Source organism: Cyprinus carpio, chromosome A2 (assembly GCF_018340385.1).
Source record: "Cyprinus carpio isolate SPL01 chromosome A2, ASM1834038v1, whole genome shotgun sequence".
NCBI lineage: Eukaryota > Metazoa > Chordata > Actinopteri > Cypriniformes > Cyprinidae > Cyprinus > Cyprinus carpio.
The window spans coordinates 22,241,445-22,257,822 of record NC_056573.1 but is presented as its reverse complement, the minus strand read 5'-3'; the positions used below and the strand labels follow the sequence as shown (position 1 = coordinate 22,257,822).

General features: G+C 36.9%; 2 protein-coding genes across 2 annotated transcripts; both read right to left on the bottom strand.

Moving 5' to 3' along the window:
* Window positions 1-1,646: 1,646 nt before the first annotated feature.
* On the bottom strand, window positions 1,647-5,799 carry LOC122147011. The gene is made up of 10 exons (XM_042767679.1): window positions 5,643-5,799; window positions 5,377-5,519; window positions 5,086-5,243; window positions 4,762-4,950; window positions 3,999-4,166; window positions 3,692-3,843; window positions 3,177-3,582; window positions 2,713-2,775; window positions 2,465-2,571; window positions 1,647-2,096 (listed from the first exon to the last, which is right to left on the bottom strand). Exons 3-10 carry the CDS (start codon window positions 5,162-5,164, stop codon window positions 1,923-1,925), a joined length of 1,338 nt encoding a protein of 445 aa, XP_042623613.1. The 5' UTR covers window positions 5,165-5,243; window positions 5,377-5,519; window positions 5,643-5,799; the 3' UTR covers window positions 1,647-1,922.
* A 5-nt stretch (window positions 5,800-5,804) lies between these two features.
* On the bottom strand, window positions 5,805-9,042 carry LOC122147012 (coagulation factor VII-like). Its single transcript, XM_042767688.1, has 5 exons — window positions 8,612-9,042; window positions 7,184-7,342; window positions 6,847-7,101; window positions 6,377-6,566; window positions 5,805-6,014 (listed from the first exon to the last, which is right to left on the bottom strand). Exons 1-5 carry the CDS (start codon window positions 8,709-8,711, stop codon window positions 5,840-5,842), a joined length of 879 nt encoding a protein of 292 aa, XP_042623622.1. The 5' UTR covers window positions 8,712-9,042; the 3' UTR covers window positions 5,805-5,839.
* Window positions 9,043-16,378: the final 7,336 nt, after the last annotated feature.

Genomic DNA, 16,378 nt, shown 5'->3' with positions numbered 1-16,378 from the left:
GGAACAGAACAAACAAACAAATAAAAAAACAGACAGACCGGCAGACAGACAGAGAGATAGACTAACAAATGAACGAACAATCTGGAGATGGATGGAGGGATAGACAGTTAGTCGAATTTGAATAAACAAATAAATGAAAGATAGGGATTGATGGATGGATGCTTTAATCTACATTGTTGTTGAATAAACATGAATTTCATGATGTTTGACATGATGTTTAAAGCTGTCTGAGTAAATGTAACAAGGGATCATAATATCTGATAATAGACAGAGAGCTCAGAAATATCATGTGTTGCCACCCTGCACCTCTACAATCCTTCACCGATGAGAGTTGGGGTTTATTTTTAACACTTTGGAATTTTGGAATGACAGATTCTAGACTGGTTGTTTGTTTGAGGATCAGAGATACAGGTCTTATTAAAACAAAATCATTCCATGTAATTCCATTAGAATAGAATAGAATAGAATAGAATAGAATAGAATAGAATAGAATAGAATAGAATAGAATAGAATACTTCATACTGGTACTACTTGTTGATTGAGATTGCCAAGAGATGGATTAAAATGGAATTCTAAACTAAAGTATGATAGGAGCAAGTTCATCCAATCCTGTCAATCATTACGCAACAGCTGTTTGCATCACTACTGTGACAGTCCTTCTGGCATCCAGCACCCCATCTCATGCATTATTTCTGTCCATTCATAATTCCAATGGGGCTTTTAGCACTTAAATTGAGTCTTGAATCATACTTAAGGAATTATATAAACATGTAAACCCATGAAACTACAGTTGATTGGCACGGAAAGTGAATTTACATGACTCTGAATAAATCACTAAAGCATGCTTCTTATGGGGAACATACTAGGTGAAACAGACAATGAGCTGCAACTATCATGTACTAATGCAGCATGGCATTTCTCAGTGTTCCTAGGATCCTCCAGAATCTTTTAATGCTCATTCTGAAGCCCAGAGGATTGTCATCAGCTCCAAATAAAGAATCAGAATGATGTATGTTAGTAATGTAGGGACACCTGTCGCGGAACTGCACAATAAGCACAGTTCCCATATGCTAAAACACCTCAGAAATTAAATCTGAGCCAAACAAAAAAGCCCCCCTGAGTTTCCAGCACTGCTTTCTGCTGACAGAGATGTTCAGCTGCCATGAACTGACATGATCATAGCAAGTGCAGTTTCAGTGGAGGCCTTTAAATAAGGTGATTTCTCACACCTATTTCTTCCCTTTCCCATCTAATAAATCTGAAATAGAAATGTTACATAAGAGTTAGCGGTAGTTTAAGGATAAATTTAACAGTACAAAAAGACAGGAATTAAATATTGTAATGGTATGAAATACATGCCTGGAAAAAAGGTGAAAAAGAAGGAATAAAGGGGGAAGAGAAACAAAAGAAAGGAAGAGGGAGGGAGGTTAAAATTAAAGCTCAATTAAAATAAAAAAAATATATATTACAATGCCCAAAGAAAGAAAGAAAGAAAGAAAGACCTGACAAGCTCATAAATATAAAGACAAAATTTATTTAAATAGTTAAATCTTTAAATCCATTTTATTTTTTTGTGATTTGTTTTCATATAAAAAATACAAAGTCATACAAATAAATATATAACAAATATCAAATATAATAGCTCAGAGAGGAGGATCAACCTCTGTTCTTGGGAAATAAGTTAAATCGGGGTGTACATATCGTCACGTCAGTCCAGTCTCAGTTCACAGTGACCGACTGAGACCCTTCATCCTCCAGAAAAGTGTCAGCTGTCCCGTGATGACTCTAGAAAGAAGGTCTCATCCAGTCATTTCCATAGCAGCAGGTGATGTCACATTAGAAAGTTTAGGATGTAATAACACTCAATGTCGCGGATGCCAATTCAGCTCAAGTATGATTTCAGCAGCATATATGAGTGTGTTTTACGTTTTGAGAGCATCAATGGCGACAGCAATGATGCGTGGCATACTACGATAGAATGCTTCATTCTCCAAACCCACCAAGCTGTAAAAGGTCAAAGGTCGCCCACCAACAGTGGCCTTGATCCGTGATTGGTACAAACCACGATCATTCTTAGAATTCAGGTCAACCAGCACCTGAGATGTTGAACACACACAATGAAATATATACAGAATTAAAATACAACACCACACAAACATAACATACATTACATATATGTGGGGTGAATAGATTTTTTTTTTTTTTTTTTTTATTGATACCTTTTAATATGTGACACAAATAAATGTAAGCATAAGAGAGTACTTTTAAAAATGACAAAAACTTACAGACTGAAAACTTTTGAACAATAGTGTATATTCCATAATCTAATACAACTTCTGTAAATATATACTTGAATGATCTGTCTTTTCATTTCATGTCTGTTTGTCAGAACATGTACATAAATATCATATTTTTTACTTGCAAATTAAATCTAGAAACTTCTACGACACACACACACACTCACCTCCTGGAAGATCATGTTTATGTTGTTAGATGGAACAGCCAGGATCCAGTTGTACATCATTTTGGTGGTGCTGACCAGCTGAGCTGACTCAGTTACTCCTGAGCAAACTGCAAAACACAAAGAACAAAGCCTTAAAACAGTAAATAATAAAAACTCATATTCCTTAAAATAAATTTAATATTAACCCTTATATTCCTTTTCAAATCATATGAATGCATAGAAACGCTAAATCAAATGAGAAATTGTACCTTTGTCATTGGCTCCTTGTATCTGTCGCTTGTGTAGATCTCTCTTTCTCCTCCACAGGAGCTCTGAAACAATTATTAGTCTGTTATTCTGGACATTCATGGTTTCACATCATTCTGCACTACCACTACTACTACCTCTTATACTACGAATAGTTGCTGTTGTTGTTATTTTATAAATTAAAAAACAAGTATTTAATAATAATAGTAATAGTAATAGTTATTATTATTATTAATAATGGTAATAATGATAAAATATCATATAAAATAAAATTGAAGCTAAATCTGAAGTTTGTATTTTTGTTCAATCATTTACATTCATTATTTGTTTAAAATATACATTATTTGAGTTCTACGGTGGTCTAAACGGTGGTAAGGAGACTACTGCAGGTTGAGAAAATGATAGTTATTGCAAAAAAATTGTTTCTCAATATTCTGCTACTCAATTTCCTGTTATTAACACTTACTTTTGAAGAGTGGCTGTTGAAGCAGGGGCACCTGGGTAGGGACAGAATCAGAAGGTTCCAGTGTCTTGAGTTTCAGTGGTTGTGTGGATGTTGTATCCATATGATCCTGAGGGGATGCTGTCATCACTGGACTTCCTGTAACACTTCCTGTGCCACTCCCTCTCAGAGCTTTATATATCAGAGCAGTCCAAAAGTCAGCTGACAATACAGACTCCCTAGATTTGGCACTATTATCCTGTTGTTGTTTTCCAGTGGTGGGAATGGTGAAATCCCTTTGAAACAGTCGGTGGTCCAATTCTGGTATGACAGGAATGCGCAGTGAGTCTAGCTTGGAACGCAGGGCAGCAATGGAGGAGAGCAGTGATCCATCAAGCTGCTGAAGAAGTGCTTTTTCACTGTCCTCATCCTGAAAATTTCATCAAATCACCATCAGTCTTAGTTTATTATCTATAGTGTAATGTCTCTTAAACAGAAATGTAGTGAACATGCTGCTAGTTTAATTTTGACAAATTTACCGGTGTGAAGAGTTGTTGCTCCTGAGAAAGTTCCTGTGAGTTCTTTAGTTCTTTGTGTTGATCCAGATCTTCAGCAATGCCTGTAAGGTAGATCTCCCAGTCGTCCAGCAGAGGGCCCACTTGCTGGAACAGTGCTGGCTGGCCTACCTGCTCTTTGAGAATAATATGTTGGTTAGATAGAAGAATAACAATATTGAGAATGAAATATATAGTTGCTGAAAAATATTACATTCTGAAAGCATTGTACATCCCCCCTGAGCCCTGACTGGCTGTACAAGTATAGTGCAGACAGGTTTAATGGCTCTACCTGTTTCAAGTGCATTTCTGCGTCTTCGTGTTATATGAGCAGAGCTGTACACATTCTCCACCAACTGAGGAAGAGTCTGAGTGAAGAAGGTCAGATCAACTTTATCTCTGATACAGTCATCGGCCCTCTGAAGCAAGTCCAGCAGAGTCTGCAGAAAGGAATGCAGTTCTGTAGAGAGAAAGACAGCAGACAGTATAAAGGCAGTAGATGGAGGGAAGGTAAATATATTAAAATAGAAAACAGTTTTCTATATTTCACTATATTACTGTTTTAATGTATTTTTGATCAAAGTACACTGCGAGTGAAGTTTGGACATACATAACTAAATTTATAATTTAAACCTTTTATTTAGGATAAAAACATGCTTGAAATAGGTTGTGTAGAATAAATTGTGCCTACATACAAATTTCTTTAAAAACTAGTTTAAATTAATTTTAATTTGTTTTAATTGATGATTTGAATTTCATAAAACTGTATGAGCGAGCCTACAAGTGCCCAACTACATGTGAACTCTTTCAATGCAGTATGAAAAGCATCCCAGAATGCACTTTGTTAAGGTGCAGAGCTTGTCAAGATGATTAAATAATTCACATATTTCCATTGCTGTTATTTCATAGTTTGACGACTTTACTATTATTCTAAAATCTGGAAAATAGTAGTAATAAAGAATGAGTATGCACATCCCAACTAGCACTTAACATTAAGTTCATTCTGTTTAAATATGTAATTAGATTTTTGTATTTAAACTGTCTGGATAACTTACGGCACTTCTTAAACCGGCTTTGGCATTTGTCCTGAGCGAGACGCTGGCAGGCAGAGGGGTCGAGGGTCGAAGAGCAGGATAGTGTGTAGAAGTGGCAGAGCGTGGTGAATTCTGACATCTGCTGTTCTTCAGACAGCTCACTTGTCTTAAGCAGCTCAGGACATGTGGGTTCCCGACTCCCAAAGGACTCTGGGATTTGGAGAATGGAATGTAAAAAGGTTTTAGCAGGACTTCTGGCTTTTCAGAAAATGTGGGAGGGTTTAAACTCATGGTGGTGGAGATATTCTTTGTTTTGTAGTGTGTGCAACATGTTGAGCAACTCACTCTGTATCTCTGTCATGACCCAGTCAGAGAAGGCGGTGACCCGTGTGAACACCAGGCTTTCCCCTCTCCCCACAGCCATCCCCCCAAGAGGTGATGCCAAAGAGCTGAAACCGTCCCGATAAACCGTCCTGGTAGATCAACGGCCCTCCGGAATCACCCTGTACACATTCAAAGACACGGATTCTAGTCAGATGATTGTAAAGCAGGCGTAGCGTTTATAAAGCAGATACATTGTTTCTTCATCAGCCGTGTGTGTTTATAATGCAAGCTAGTATGATAATGTGGAGATACCTGGCATGAGTCGATACCTCCAGACAGGTATCCAGCGCAGAACATGGTGTTCGTGAGCAGCTCCTTCCCCAGTGAACTGCGACAGGTGGTCTGAGACAGCAGTGGCACTTTCGCCTCCATCACCACATCTGCCGAGGGTCCATCTACACACATACAGACAATCAAGACAAACATGAATAAACAAATACTTCACAGCATTTTAAGTAATTATTGTGTGATATTATTGGGCTCTTTTTCTAAAATATGAGTTATGCAGATTCTCTTACCCTCATACAGAGAGCCCCAGCCGGCCACCAAGCAGGGTGTACCAGCCGGTGGATCGAGGTCAGAGGGCAAGCAGACAGGTGTGACCCGTTCAGACAGAATTACTGGAGAACTCAGCTCCACCAGAGCAATGTCGTTATTAAACGTCTTTGGGTTAAACTACACCAAGAGAAAAGGATTGGATACAGGAGGGACATATTTAAAATAAAAAAATAAAAAATACATATATGTATATATATATATGTATAGATATATATGTGTGTACCTTCGGATGAGTGATGATGCGATTGACTTTCATGATCTGCTCATCAGGGTCAGTTTTTGTGAGGTCAAACTCTCCCACTACTGCTGTCCAGTAACTCTCACTGCGGCTCCTAATTGGGGGAGATCAATTTTAGACGTTCACAAAACATTTGAGTACATTCTCAAATAAAACAACAAGACACAGCACAACTTATAATCCTTTTCAGAAAATGGTGAGAACAGCAATATGATAAAAGACAGTGCTGTGGTTAATCATTTTTAATGTTATGCCACATTTAATCACTGTCACAAGTGTGTGCTGTTCTGGTATTTTACAACAGCTTCACATGTTGCTCATTCAAAAATCCATCTGAGCCAAAAAATTGTATGTTCTCAGTACCAATACAAATAGCAAGATGTTCAAGTGAAAAGGCAATAAGGTATCCCACTTTACAGTAAATTTAATTATGTAGATATGTATTTGTGCTTTTACCCAGCAAAGCAGTGGGCGGCAGTGAGGACCCAAGAGCTGTCAACCAGCACACCACCACACATCAGAGCCCCATCCAGCCGAAGGTTCACCAGCCATGGCCAGCTGCCCAGAGGGGCAGGAGATCCCCCCATGATACGAGAGCGAGGCTGTGTCAGGTTTTGCGAGACAGAGAAACGCTGACCACACACAGCTACATAAGGGAAGTTACATCAATAATTAGAACTCTTGCAGTAAAGTGATCAATATCATAGCTGAAATTACATTAAAAGGGACCTTTATTATATATATATATATATATATATATATATTAGTTCCTCTGAAGTCCATTGACAATCATAGTCAAGATTTATTTTCGATTACATTTTTTATTTTAATTATGCAGATTATGTAAGATGTATATATCAAAGTTCTGAGTATGTTTACACAATTCACATTTTTTTTCTTTTTGTGTGTGTGTTATTTTGTTTTACCCTGTGCTGTGGTCTTTGTGGCCGGCTCTAAGTTCTGCATGGTGTTGAGCAGACTGCACTGCAGGACACGAGCGCTGCAGCTCTCTCCCATAACTCTGACGCACAGGTCTTTGTTCACTTGTGCAGGTGTGCAACGGCGTTTGTAGAAGCCACAGGCCTGACTCAGCAACCAACTCCTCTCTCCTTCATCAACTTCCTCTTGAGCACGAGAGATGACCTGACAATTCGGCTCTGACTGTGTGTCCTCTGGAGAAGCTACGGAATTACCACCACCATCAGCATCCGTGTTTAAAGTCAAAGAGTCCAAGTTATAAAGCATTTGTTCATTCAAGCTTACCACAAGCGCCTTTTCGCTGTCCACAGTCCTGAAACAGACAGGGCACACACCCTCTGCAGCCTGCTTCGGCCTTGTTGCGGTCCGATACGGCAGCATCTATGGCAGACAGAGCATGGGATAGAGCGGCCTCCATCACTACTGTTCCTCTATCAGACAGAGCTGCAGAGAGAAGCAGAAAGAGAAGTAAGCAAAAGTGAATACAGTACATGCCTCAAAACAACCAACCCAAAGCAAATCTAAAAAAAACATTAAAAGTAGGTATAAAGAAGAAATATGAGACATTTAACCTCAGTGGAGCAGAAACTTGGTGTTTATGTGAATTAGAGAATACTGATTTGTCATATAAATGCAATATTTTTGTTATATTATTGTTTGTTTGTTAGAAAAAAGTCTATATGAGCACAGTATTTGTATGGTTTTCCAATGAGGACAAGTGAGCAAACTCATGCTCAGAACAGTGCTAAAGACACCAAACACAAAGTTCAAACACACCGATCCACATTCAGACATGCACTCTTCTCTATATCCCAGAGAGCGAGGGAGACTTCAAAGCTGATTGAGATCTTAATTAATGGCCTGAACTATGGCCTCTGTGGTGACTACGCTAAACTCCTGAACACAGTCTCACTGTGATGGCACACAAGTCGAGGACTGATTCTTACCAACAAAAATAATGTTTTATTGAATAACATATGGAGTCTATATTTAAAATACTTCATATTTACACAGATCTGAGATAAGAAAAGAGATAACTTTAAAACTATATCAAAGGATTATGCAAATCATTTGATATCCAAATCATATATTTACATTTATTTAAATAAAAACAGAGCTAAGGAATGCTACAAAACATGCAAATTATTTGAAACAGACAGAAATATTATTAATGTTGGAATATAAAGTTTCAAGTTGGCCAGAAAGTTCAGTCTAGTGCAGTGAAGAAGCATGCTTTAGATGGAAGAATCTGAGAAAGAATGTTTTTCGAATATGACATATGCTTATTCAGTAACAGTCAAAACAGTTTGTGGAAAATAATAATACTGTCAGATTATTAAGAGTTAAAGCAAGCTGTTGGAGCTCTGACATCAATGTTCACCATCATTGGAAAGGCTGTTCATGTTTTTTAGAGAAGTTCTACCTTTGCAACTCTTTTGCAACAAGTTTATTGAAAAGCTAAGCTTAACCAGCTAAGCTTAACTATTAGGTTATTTTAGACAGAGTTTGCATCTTCTGCATCTACACTTTCAGAAAAAAAGGTACAAAGCTGTCAATAGAGCAGTCAGTAAGGTACAAAAGCTAAAAAGTACACTTTGTGCCCTGTTTACCCCTAAATGGTACATATTAGTAGTTTTTGAAAGTATACCACCCCAGTGATAGTTTTGTACCTTTAATGTAGAAGCAGCCAAAACATCTGAATACCTGGCCTACCTTTAAGTGCGCTTTGTGGCATTCTGTACACCTCTCTCAATGGTGGCGCCCCACCACACCAGCCAATCACCATCAACAGCAGCAGTGACATCACACCCATGATTCCACTTCACCTTTCCACAGGTGAGTCTTCCAATAGAAAAACAAATTTTCTGACAGCTTCAAGAAGTTTCACTTTTCAAAAACACAGGCACACGGACACAACGCAGCTCCTTTTGCATCAAGGCACCTGTGCCGCTCAAGTGTTTCCCACCTCCTGGCTGGCTTAGCTTTCTCCCACACTCCCTTTCAGAGGATGTGTTAGTGACAGAAGCTGATGGAACAATGGAAAACATGCAGCAGCCCTGCAGATATATGCAAGAGCACTGGACCTCTCTCTGAAGGGGTGGGCATCAGGGCCAATGCACTCCCAGTTGAATTCATTAAGACGATGAGAGCAAATCAGGAGGAACTTGCCAAGGCTGGAAATGTTCTGTGGTGAGAGAAAAAGAGGGAAAGAGAAAGAGAGCTGGATGGGTAGGGGGCGGGTTTGTTTGAATTCATTAACGTTAGAGAGAGACAGAGAGGAGGGGGCGAGAGAAAGAGAAAAAGAGAGAGAGCGTCTGTCATTCAGCCAATCTCTGAATGAGAGCATTGTGCTCCTCCCTGAGAGTTCAAAGCGAGCGAATGTGGCGATCACAGGCACGCCGACCTCCTTGATCACTTTCACGCTTTTATGTGCTCCATTAAAATATTGTCAGTTCAGATCATTGCATCTTTCTCAGCTCAGCATAGTCTCATTGCATAAAACATACAACATTAAAAAACAACAGCTCATCATTTGTTTACTCGTTACTGGCCGAGGGTTCGTAGAAAAGTTTGTTATGCTTCCAACTTTGTTGGACAGTCACAGAAGTTGATTTCCAAATCGTTTTCCAAAAACTTTTTCATTTAAAAAACCAAATTGAAGTTCAACGTTAAATTGGTCCTTTTGCAATAGTTGATAGAATAAATTAAATCAATCAAATGCTGAGCTCTGCATACATAACACTATGACTAAATCATAACTATATCATGTACTGTAAATGTAAGTCTAAGTGTTCTTGTTGTTTTCATGGTAAATACTTGACTACTTTGACAATGATGTCCATTTGGTTGGGCTGCATAATAAATGAAAAAAAGAAATTGTTAATCATTACAATAAATTGTTCCCTTATAATAATTAATAGTTAGATCGTTTACATTTTTTAATTAGAAATGTAAACAATTATCAGACAATAGTTTTTTCCAGTGGTTCGCAACCTTTTTGACTCCAAGACCCCCCAACAATATTCACACGTACCATGACTTTTCCAGTTTTACATGATTTACTGGATAAGGATTTTTTTGCTCACAATTTCTAGTTATATATTACAGCTTGGAATAGCTAGACAAATGTATTTGAATTATAAAATATTATAAAGATTTTAATAATTTAAATGACTTCTCCAAGTCTAGCAATCACACTTTTTTTAATTACTACCTTACTTATTCAGGTTTTTCAGATGTCCTGGCTCTTCATAGAGAGAGAGAGAGAGAGAGAGAGAGAGAGAGAGAGAGAGAGAGAGAGAGAGAAAGAGAGAGAGAGAGAGAGAGAGAGAGAGAGAAAGAGAGAGAGAGAAAAAACACAGTTGTTGAGGGGTGAATTAAAATAAGAAATATCTTGATTTTCAATGTCTATTTGTGCTCTTATGTCCGAGTACAGCTGCCCCAGTTCTCAAAAAACACTGAGAAATTCACGTATCAAAATAAGTGGCATCTGAGCTTTAATAGAAACTATTTTTCAAACCACTTTCCAACTTGCCTTTGGTGGATGTATAATGTAATTTTCCCTAGTATAGTTCATCACATAAAAAATTATCATGGTTTCCAACATTAGTGTAGTAGTTGCTTTGGATAAAAGTGTCTGCTAAATACATAAATGTTTGTGTCATCTTTAAAATAAACACCACTTGGTTTGATATTTAATGCAATGACATTACTAAGTGTGTCAAGTGCGAGAAGAGCAAAGTGAGGCTTAGTGGCCTGATTCATGAAATAATGACGCATGACAATTGAATGACTGTTCTTCCCTCAAATAAGGCGGGACGTGGCAATCAGGGCAAAGTGAAACATAAAGGAGCGAATGCACAGCCAGAGATGCTCTTCAATTCATCAGAGCTAATGAACGATCATTTTAAGCTCTCACATGGTATCAGGTTCGAAACGTCTCTTTGAAGTGGACTCATGACAGGCTTTGTGACAAAGTGTGGAGAGATTAGAGAGTCCAACTAAAGGACAAGACAGGAACATTGTGTAATGTACGTGTGCTGAGTCTGCAGTCAGGATGAAAGAACCAGATTGGAGTTATCTTTGAGCCAACTGAGCAACCGAATACAGTGAGGGCACGCGGAGCAGCAGGCTACTTTCAAAGTACTTCACACAAGGCCTACAGTACGTATGTGTGTAACGACTGAGAGAGAAAGACCTCCTCTGAAATACAGCGGCACATGAGACAGAAAGTTTGGGTGCTGGTCAAAAGACAGAAACATGCCGACATCTAAAAGTCATCACAATCTGAGCAACATTTAAGGCTTATCCTGGTGAATAATGTTTTAAAATACTGATAAAAAAAGAGAAAAAAGTAAACAGACGAAAATATCAAAAGAAAAGATGGACTTCAAGAGCAAGAGTCTCCCTATCTTGCATTCTCCTACTTTTTTGGCATGAAGAATAAAAACAGGAGCCGACAGTCTGTTCCAGGCGTTCTATGTGGCCTCTGCACAATGGTTTTGCCATCCTACTGCCAACTGAAGCACTGAGGGATGGCATGGAATAAAAACAACAACAACAACAGCAATCAGGCGGCTGTTCTCCATTCATCTTTTGCCCCATTCCCTCCCTTCGCCCTGCTGCTCTCTTTGATGTTGCCTGATTAATCTGCCCTCCGCTCCCTTCAGTTTCTCTTGTCCACTTTGTGGTGCTCCGTCACTCTCCTCCACGAAAAAGATGCTGATCACAGCACTAAAGGCAAAAGCTGCATTCAAGGAAAAGTTCAGGAATGAGCATATGAGCATACTTTCAGATCAGATTCTACAGTGTTTGGTTACAAAAAGACAGTGTGACCAGAAAGACTAACGATTATAGACAACTTCATTTTAAAGCATCATTTTAATGTTCTGGGTTCATTATGCATTATGATTTATGCGTTCATTAATTCATTTAAAAAGACAAACAAAAATCATGTCTAAAGTAATGCACTTACAGTAAAGTGGAAGCCTATGAGGCAATTGATTAGGTGAATTTTTGTGTGAAATGTGAATTTTTGTTAAAGCAATAATATTCTTATTATTTATTTTTTTAAAGTGCATTTGAGTTGTCTAAGTTGTCTAAACACATAATTTTAGTAGTGAGACAACTGTTCTAATAATGTGAAAATCAGGGTGAAATTTGCTTGATGTAAACAGTCCCCAATCAGGATTCTTACGTCCCATTCTGATTTCATTGCCCATTTAAGTGCAGAAGTTACCAGCTTTACATATGACAAAATACACTCTTAAAAATAAAGGTGCTTCAAAAGGTTCTTTAAGCGATGCCATAGAAGAACCATTTTTGGTTCCACAAAGAACCATTCAGTCAAAAGTTCTTTAAAGAACCATCCCTTTCTTACCTTTTTATAATCTTTCGCCACAAAGAACTTTTTGTGAAACAGAAAGGTTCTTCAGATGTTAAAGGTTCTTTATGGAACCATTTAGACAAAAAGGTTATTCTATGGCATCGTGAAGCACCTTTATTTTTAAGAGTGTATTGGATTAAAACTGCACAGAATACAGTGCACAAAACTGCACAAAATTTTAATGGTCTCATTCAGATATCAGACATTAAAAGTAACACAAGTTATGTAATAAGATTACTTTTTCAAGTAATTAGTAAAGTAACACATTACTTTTTAATCTACAAGAAAATATCTTGCTTTTTCAAATAAGTAATACCAGTTACTGGGTTTTCCCATTTATTGCCTGGCAGCTCTCCTGTCCCCATGTTGAGAGAAATCAGGAGTAAGTGCAGAGGCGTTGTGTTCGCTGAGTAAACATGATGCTTACTGTAGTTCTAGACTAATTGTGAACATGCATTTTCTTATCTTGATTGTTAATGTAGATTTTGAGTATTTGTTAAAATGAATTTAAGGATTTGGTGTTATTCTGAATTAATTAGATATCTTAGATTATGAAAATATCCTTTATGTACTGTATTTAATCCCATTTTATTAACAAGTGTCTTTGCTGCTGACTTTGGATGATCCACTCCAACCATATAGGCAAAAATAACTTTAGGTAAACATCACATTTGTGTTTCATTGCTGAGTTAAGAGTGTTGAACTTTCTTCTCCTGCGTTTTATTTTTCATGCAATCTAGAACGGCAGCACTACTAAAAGGTCTGTATGAGTGTAAATTTTCATTTTCTTTAGCCTGAGGCTTATTCATTTCACTTTTGGTGTGAAAAGGCTTATGCATTTGCCAAAAATATAACTTTTTATATCAAAAACAAACAAGCAAGCTCAGCTCAGATTAGAAAATGTAACAAAAGTAATGCAAGTAATGTAATTATTTACTTTTTTAGGGAGTAAAGCAATATTGTAATGCATTATTTTTAAAAGTAACTTTCCTCAACACTGGTGGTAACTAACAGCATGGCAGAGATTTACTTGTATTTAACCCTGAACATTTCTTTGAAAGAAATACCCCAAAGTCATCCAAGAAGACAACAGCTCAGTCTAATCACAGAAGACAACATTGTCTTTATGCAGTTAAGCTCTACAGTAGTTGGGGGTGTGAGTTGAATCTTTCACAGACTGCTACTCACTCTCTCATTCTGCTGTAAGGACGAGCTTCACGTGTGTCTTTGGTTGAGCCCTGGATCAGTGAAACTACTCATGTCGTCACAGCCATGAGGTCTGACGCACAACTGGAGCCAATGAGAGGGCAACTTAAGTGTGTGTGAGAAATTGTCGGCATTTTTAAAATTACAGGGGGCAACAGAGGGAGGTTACATAAAGACATGGCACACTAAAACAAAAACTACACCCAAACAAAATCTACGCAACCACAATGTTGAATAATACACAGGTATTGTGCACTAGTTATGAAACCATTTGTCTCTATTGTCTGGTGCTGAGAACAATTGAAAAGTGGGTCAGTGGGATGAAAAAAAAAAACATGTCCCAACTTTTCAGTTTGAGAATTTTTTTCCCAGAGAGTATTTTCTGCATGACATGGATGACCCCATTAGCTCACACTCTTTCAGAACACAACCTTAGTGATGAAGACATTTGTTTGTATTAGATGATTGATTAAAAGGGTCATACTTTATAATGTTAGTCAAGTTAGTCGAAAAAAAGTCCTTTTCACAATAATCTTAAGTCTCTTAAACCTTTTTCTTCCTTCAATACAGTTTGTTGGTATAGGTCTAATATATCTAAGAGGGTGGGTTTGTATGGAAGCCCACTTCCAACACTGAATAAAAAATAAAAATGGTAATGAGCCTTTTTATCTCACAATTCTGACTTTTTTTCCCTTGCAATTCTAAGTATTTGAGATATATACACAGAATTGCTAGGTATAAACTCACAATTCTGAAAAGAAAAGTCAGAATTGTGAGAGATAAAAAAAAAGGGATTGTGAGAAAAAGTTGGAATTACCTTTTTTATTTCATGGCAGGAAAAAAACAGAATTGTGAGATGTAAACTCAGAATCCAGAGGAAAAAAATCAGAACTGGGAGATTTAAACTCAATATTCTGAGGGGAAAAAAGTATTGCAAGATATCAACTCAGAATTGTGAGATTTAAATTCAACTCAAAGAACTGCAAGGGAAAAAGTAAGAATTGTGAGTTAATATTTTGCATTTCTGAATTTATTTCTACGAATTGCAAAAAAAAAAAAAACAAGTCCACATTGTGAGATATAAACTCAGAATTACAAGGAAGAAAAGTTATAATTGTGAGATAAAAAGTTGTAACTGCTTTTTTTTTTATTCCAAACAGGCTTCCATAGTGACTAAAGTGATGTTAAAACAACTTGAGCCAGTGTTTCCTAACAATGGTATCCATTTGAAGGATAGTGGCCTGATGCACTAGTACAGGATTTAAAGAAAATGTCTAACATCAAGAACATCAGAGGACAGACCCTCCATTACATTCAGTCAAGACGCACCTCCACTCTAGACATCATGGTCACTTCTCATCTGACACTTGAATAGTAAGCAACTCTTCATCTCCACACCGGACTCCCTGTCTCTTCAGCCATGATCCAACAACACCTACAGACACACACACACACACAAAAATATATTAATATTATATATATATATATATATATATATATATATATATATATATATATATATATATATATATATATATATATATATATATATATATATATATAAAATTTAAAAATAATTTTTACTCTTAGATTTTTTAAAAATATACAGTAGGCCTACATATATATTAATATATATAATAACACATTAAGCCTTTTCCCATAGAAAATCGTTATAAGAAAACCCTTAACGTGGCTTAATGTACTAAGACAGTGATATTAACAGACTAAACTCACTAAACATCATACTAATAAAGTACACTATATACAAAAAATCATATGAGACCTGAATATGATCTCAACGCGTTTAATAACACGTCAAGCCTTTTCCTTCCATAGAAAACCTTTATAAGAAAACGCTTAACGTGGCTTAATGTACTAAGACCAAACTCACTAAACATTATAAGCTACTAATAAAGTATACTATGTACAAAAAATCAGACGAGCCTTGAATATGAATGTAACTCGTTTAATAACACGTTAAGCCTTATAATGGTTTTCTATGGGAGGAAAAGGCTTAAAGTGTTATTAAACGCGTTGCATTCATATTCTGAGCTCATCTGATTTTTTGTAGATAGTATACTTTATCAGTATAGTGTTTAGTGAGTTTGGTCTGTTATATCACTGTATTACATTAAACCACGTTAAGTGTTTTTTCACATTAAGCGTTTTAGAATGTCCCGTAAAACCCTGTAGGCTACATGTAGATGACCTCAAAGCGGACAAATTATAAAAAACATCCTAAGTTGCATTTTAGAAATGTAAGGGCAGTTTGTTCAGTTATTTTGTATTAACTGGTGGCGCAGCATTTGCATCTTTTCTTTATTTTCAGACCTGTTTTCTGAGTTTCTGACATAGAAACGTATGAAGTGCTGACAACACATTGCTTTATACACTTAACAAATTGTTATAAAAACAGATTAACTAAACATCACGCATCTTATGAGTATCTAGAATGTTTTAGATGATTAATGACATAAAACGTTGAAGCTATTAAGACCATCAGCGAACGCGAACTCTGAAAGAGTGTGTTCGGCAGCATGTGCCAACAGCGCCTTCTACCGGACCATGACGATTGTTTTAGGCCAAAAAAATATATTATTTCATATAATCTGTTTATAAAGTGCTTTTACCTTCTAGCAGAGCTAACACATACACCTTAGTAACCTCCAAAAGATTGTTTATTGGAATCACCATTTAGACAAATGCGTTTGGCTAGTAAAATGAAAAGCGAAATAAATCATTTGGGGTGAAAGCCAGTAAACGTGGAGTACTTGTAAAAAGGCACTATTTCGGTTAAATCAACCAGTTAAATTCGGTGCACACTCGATTTTACATTTTCGTTAGATTCTCAGTTAATCAGGCCACGTTCACACAATCTAGAAGTAAAT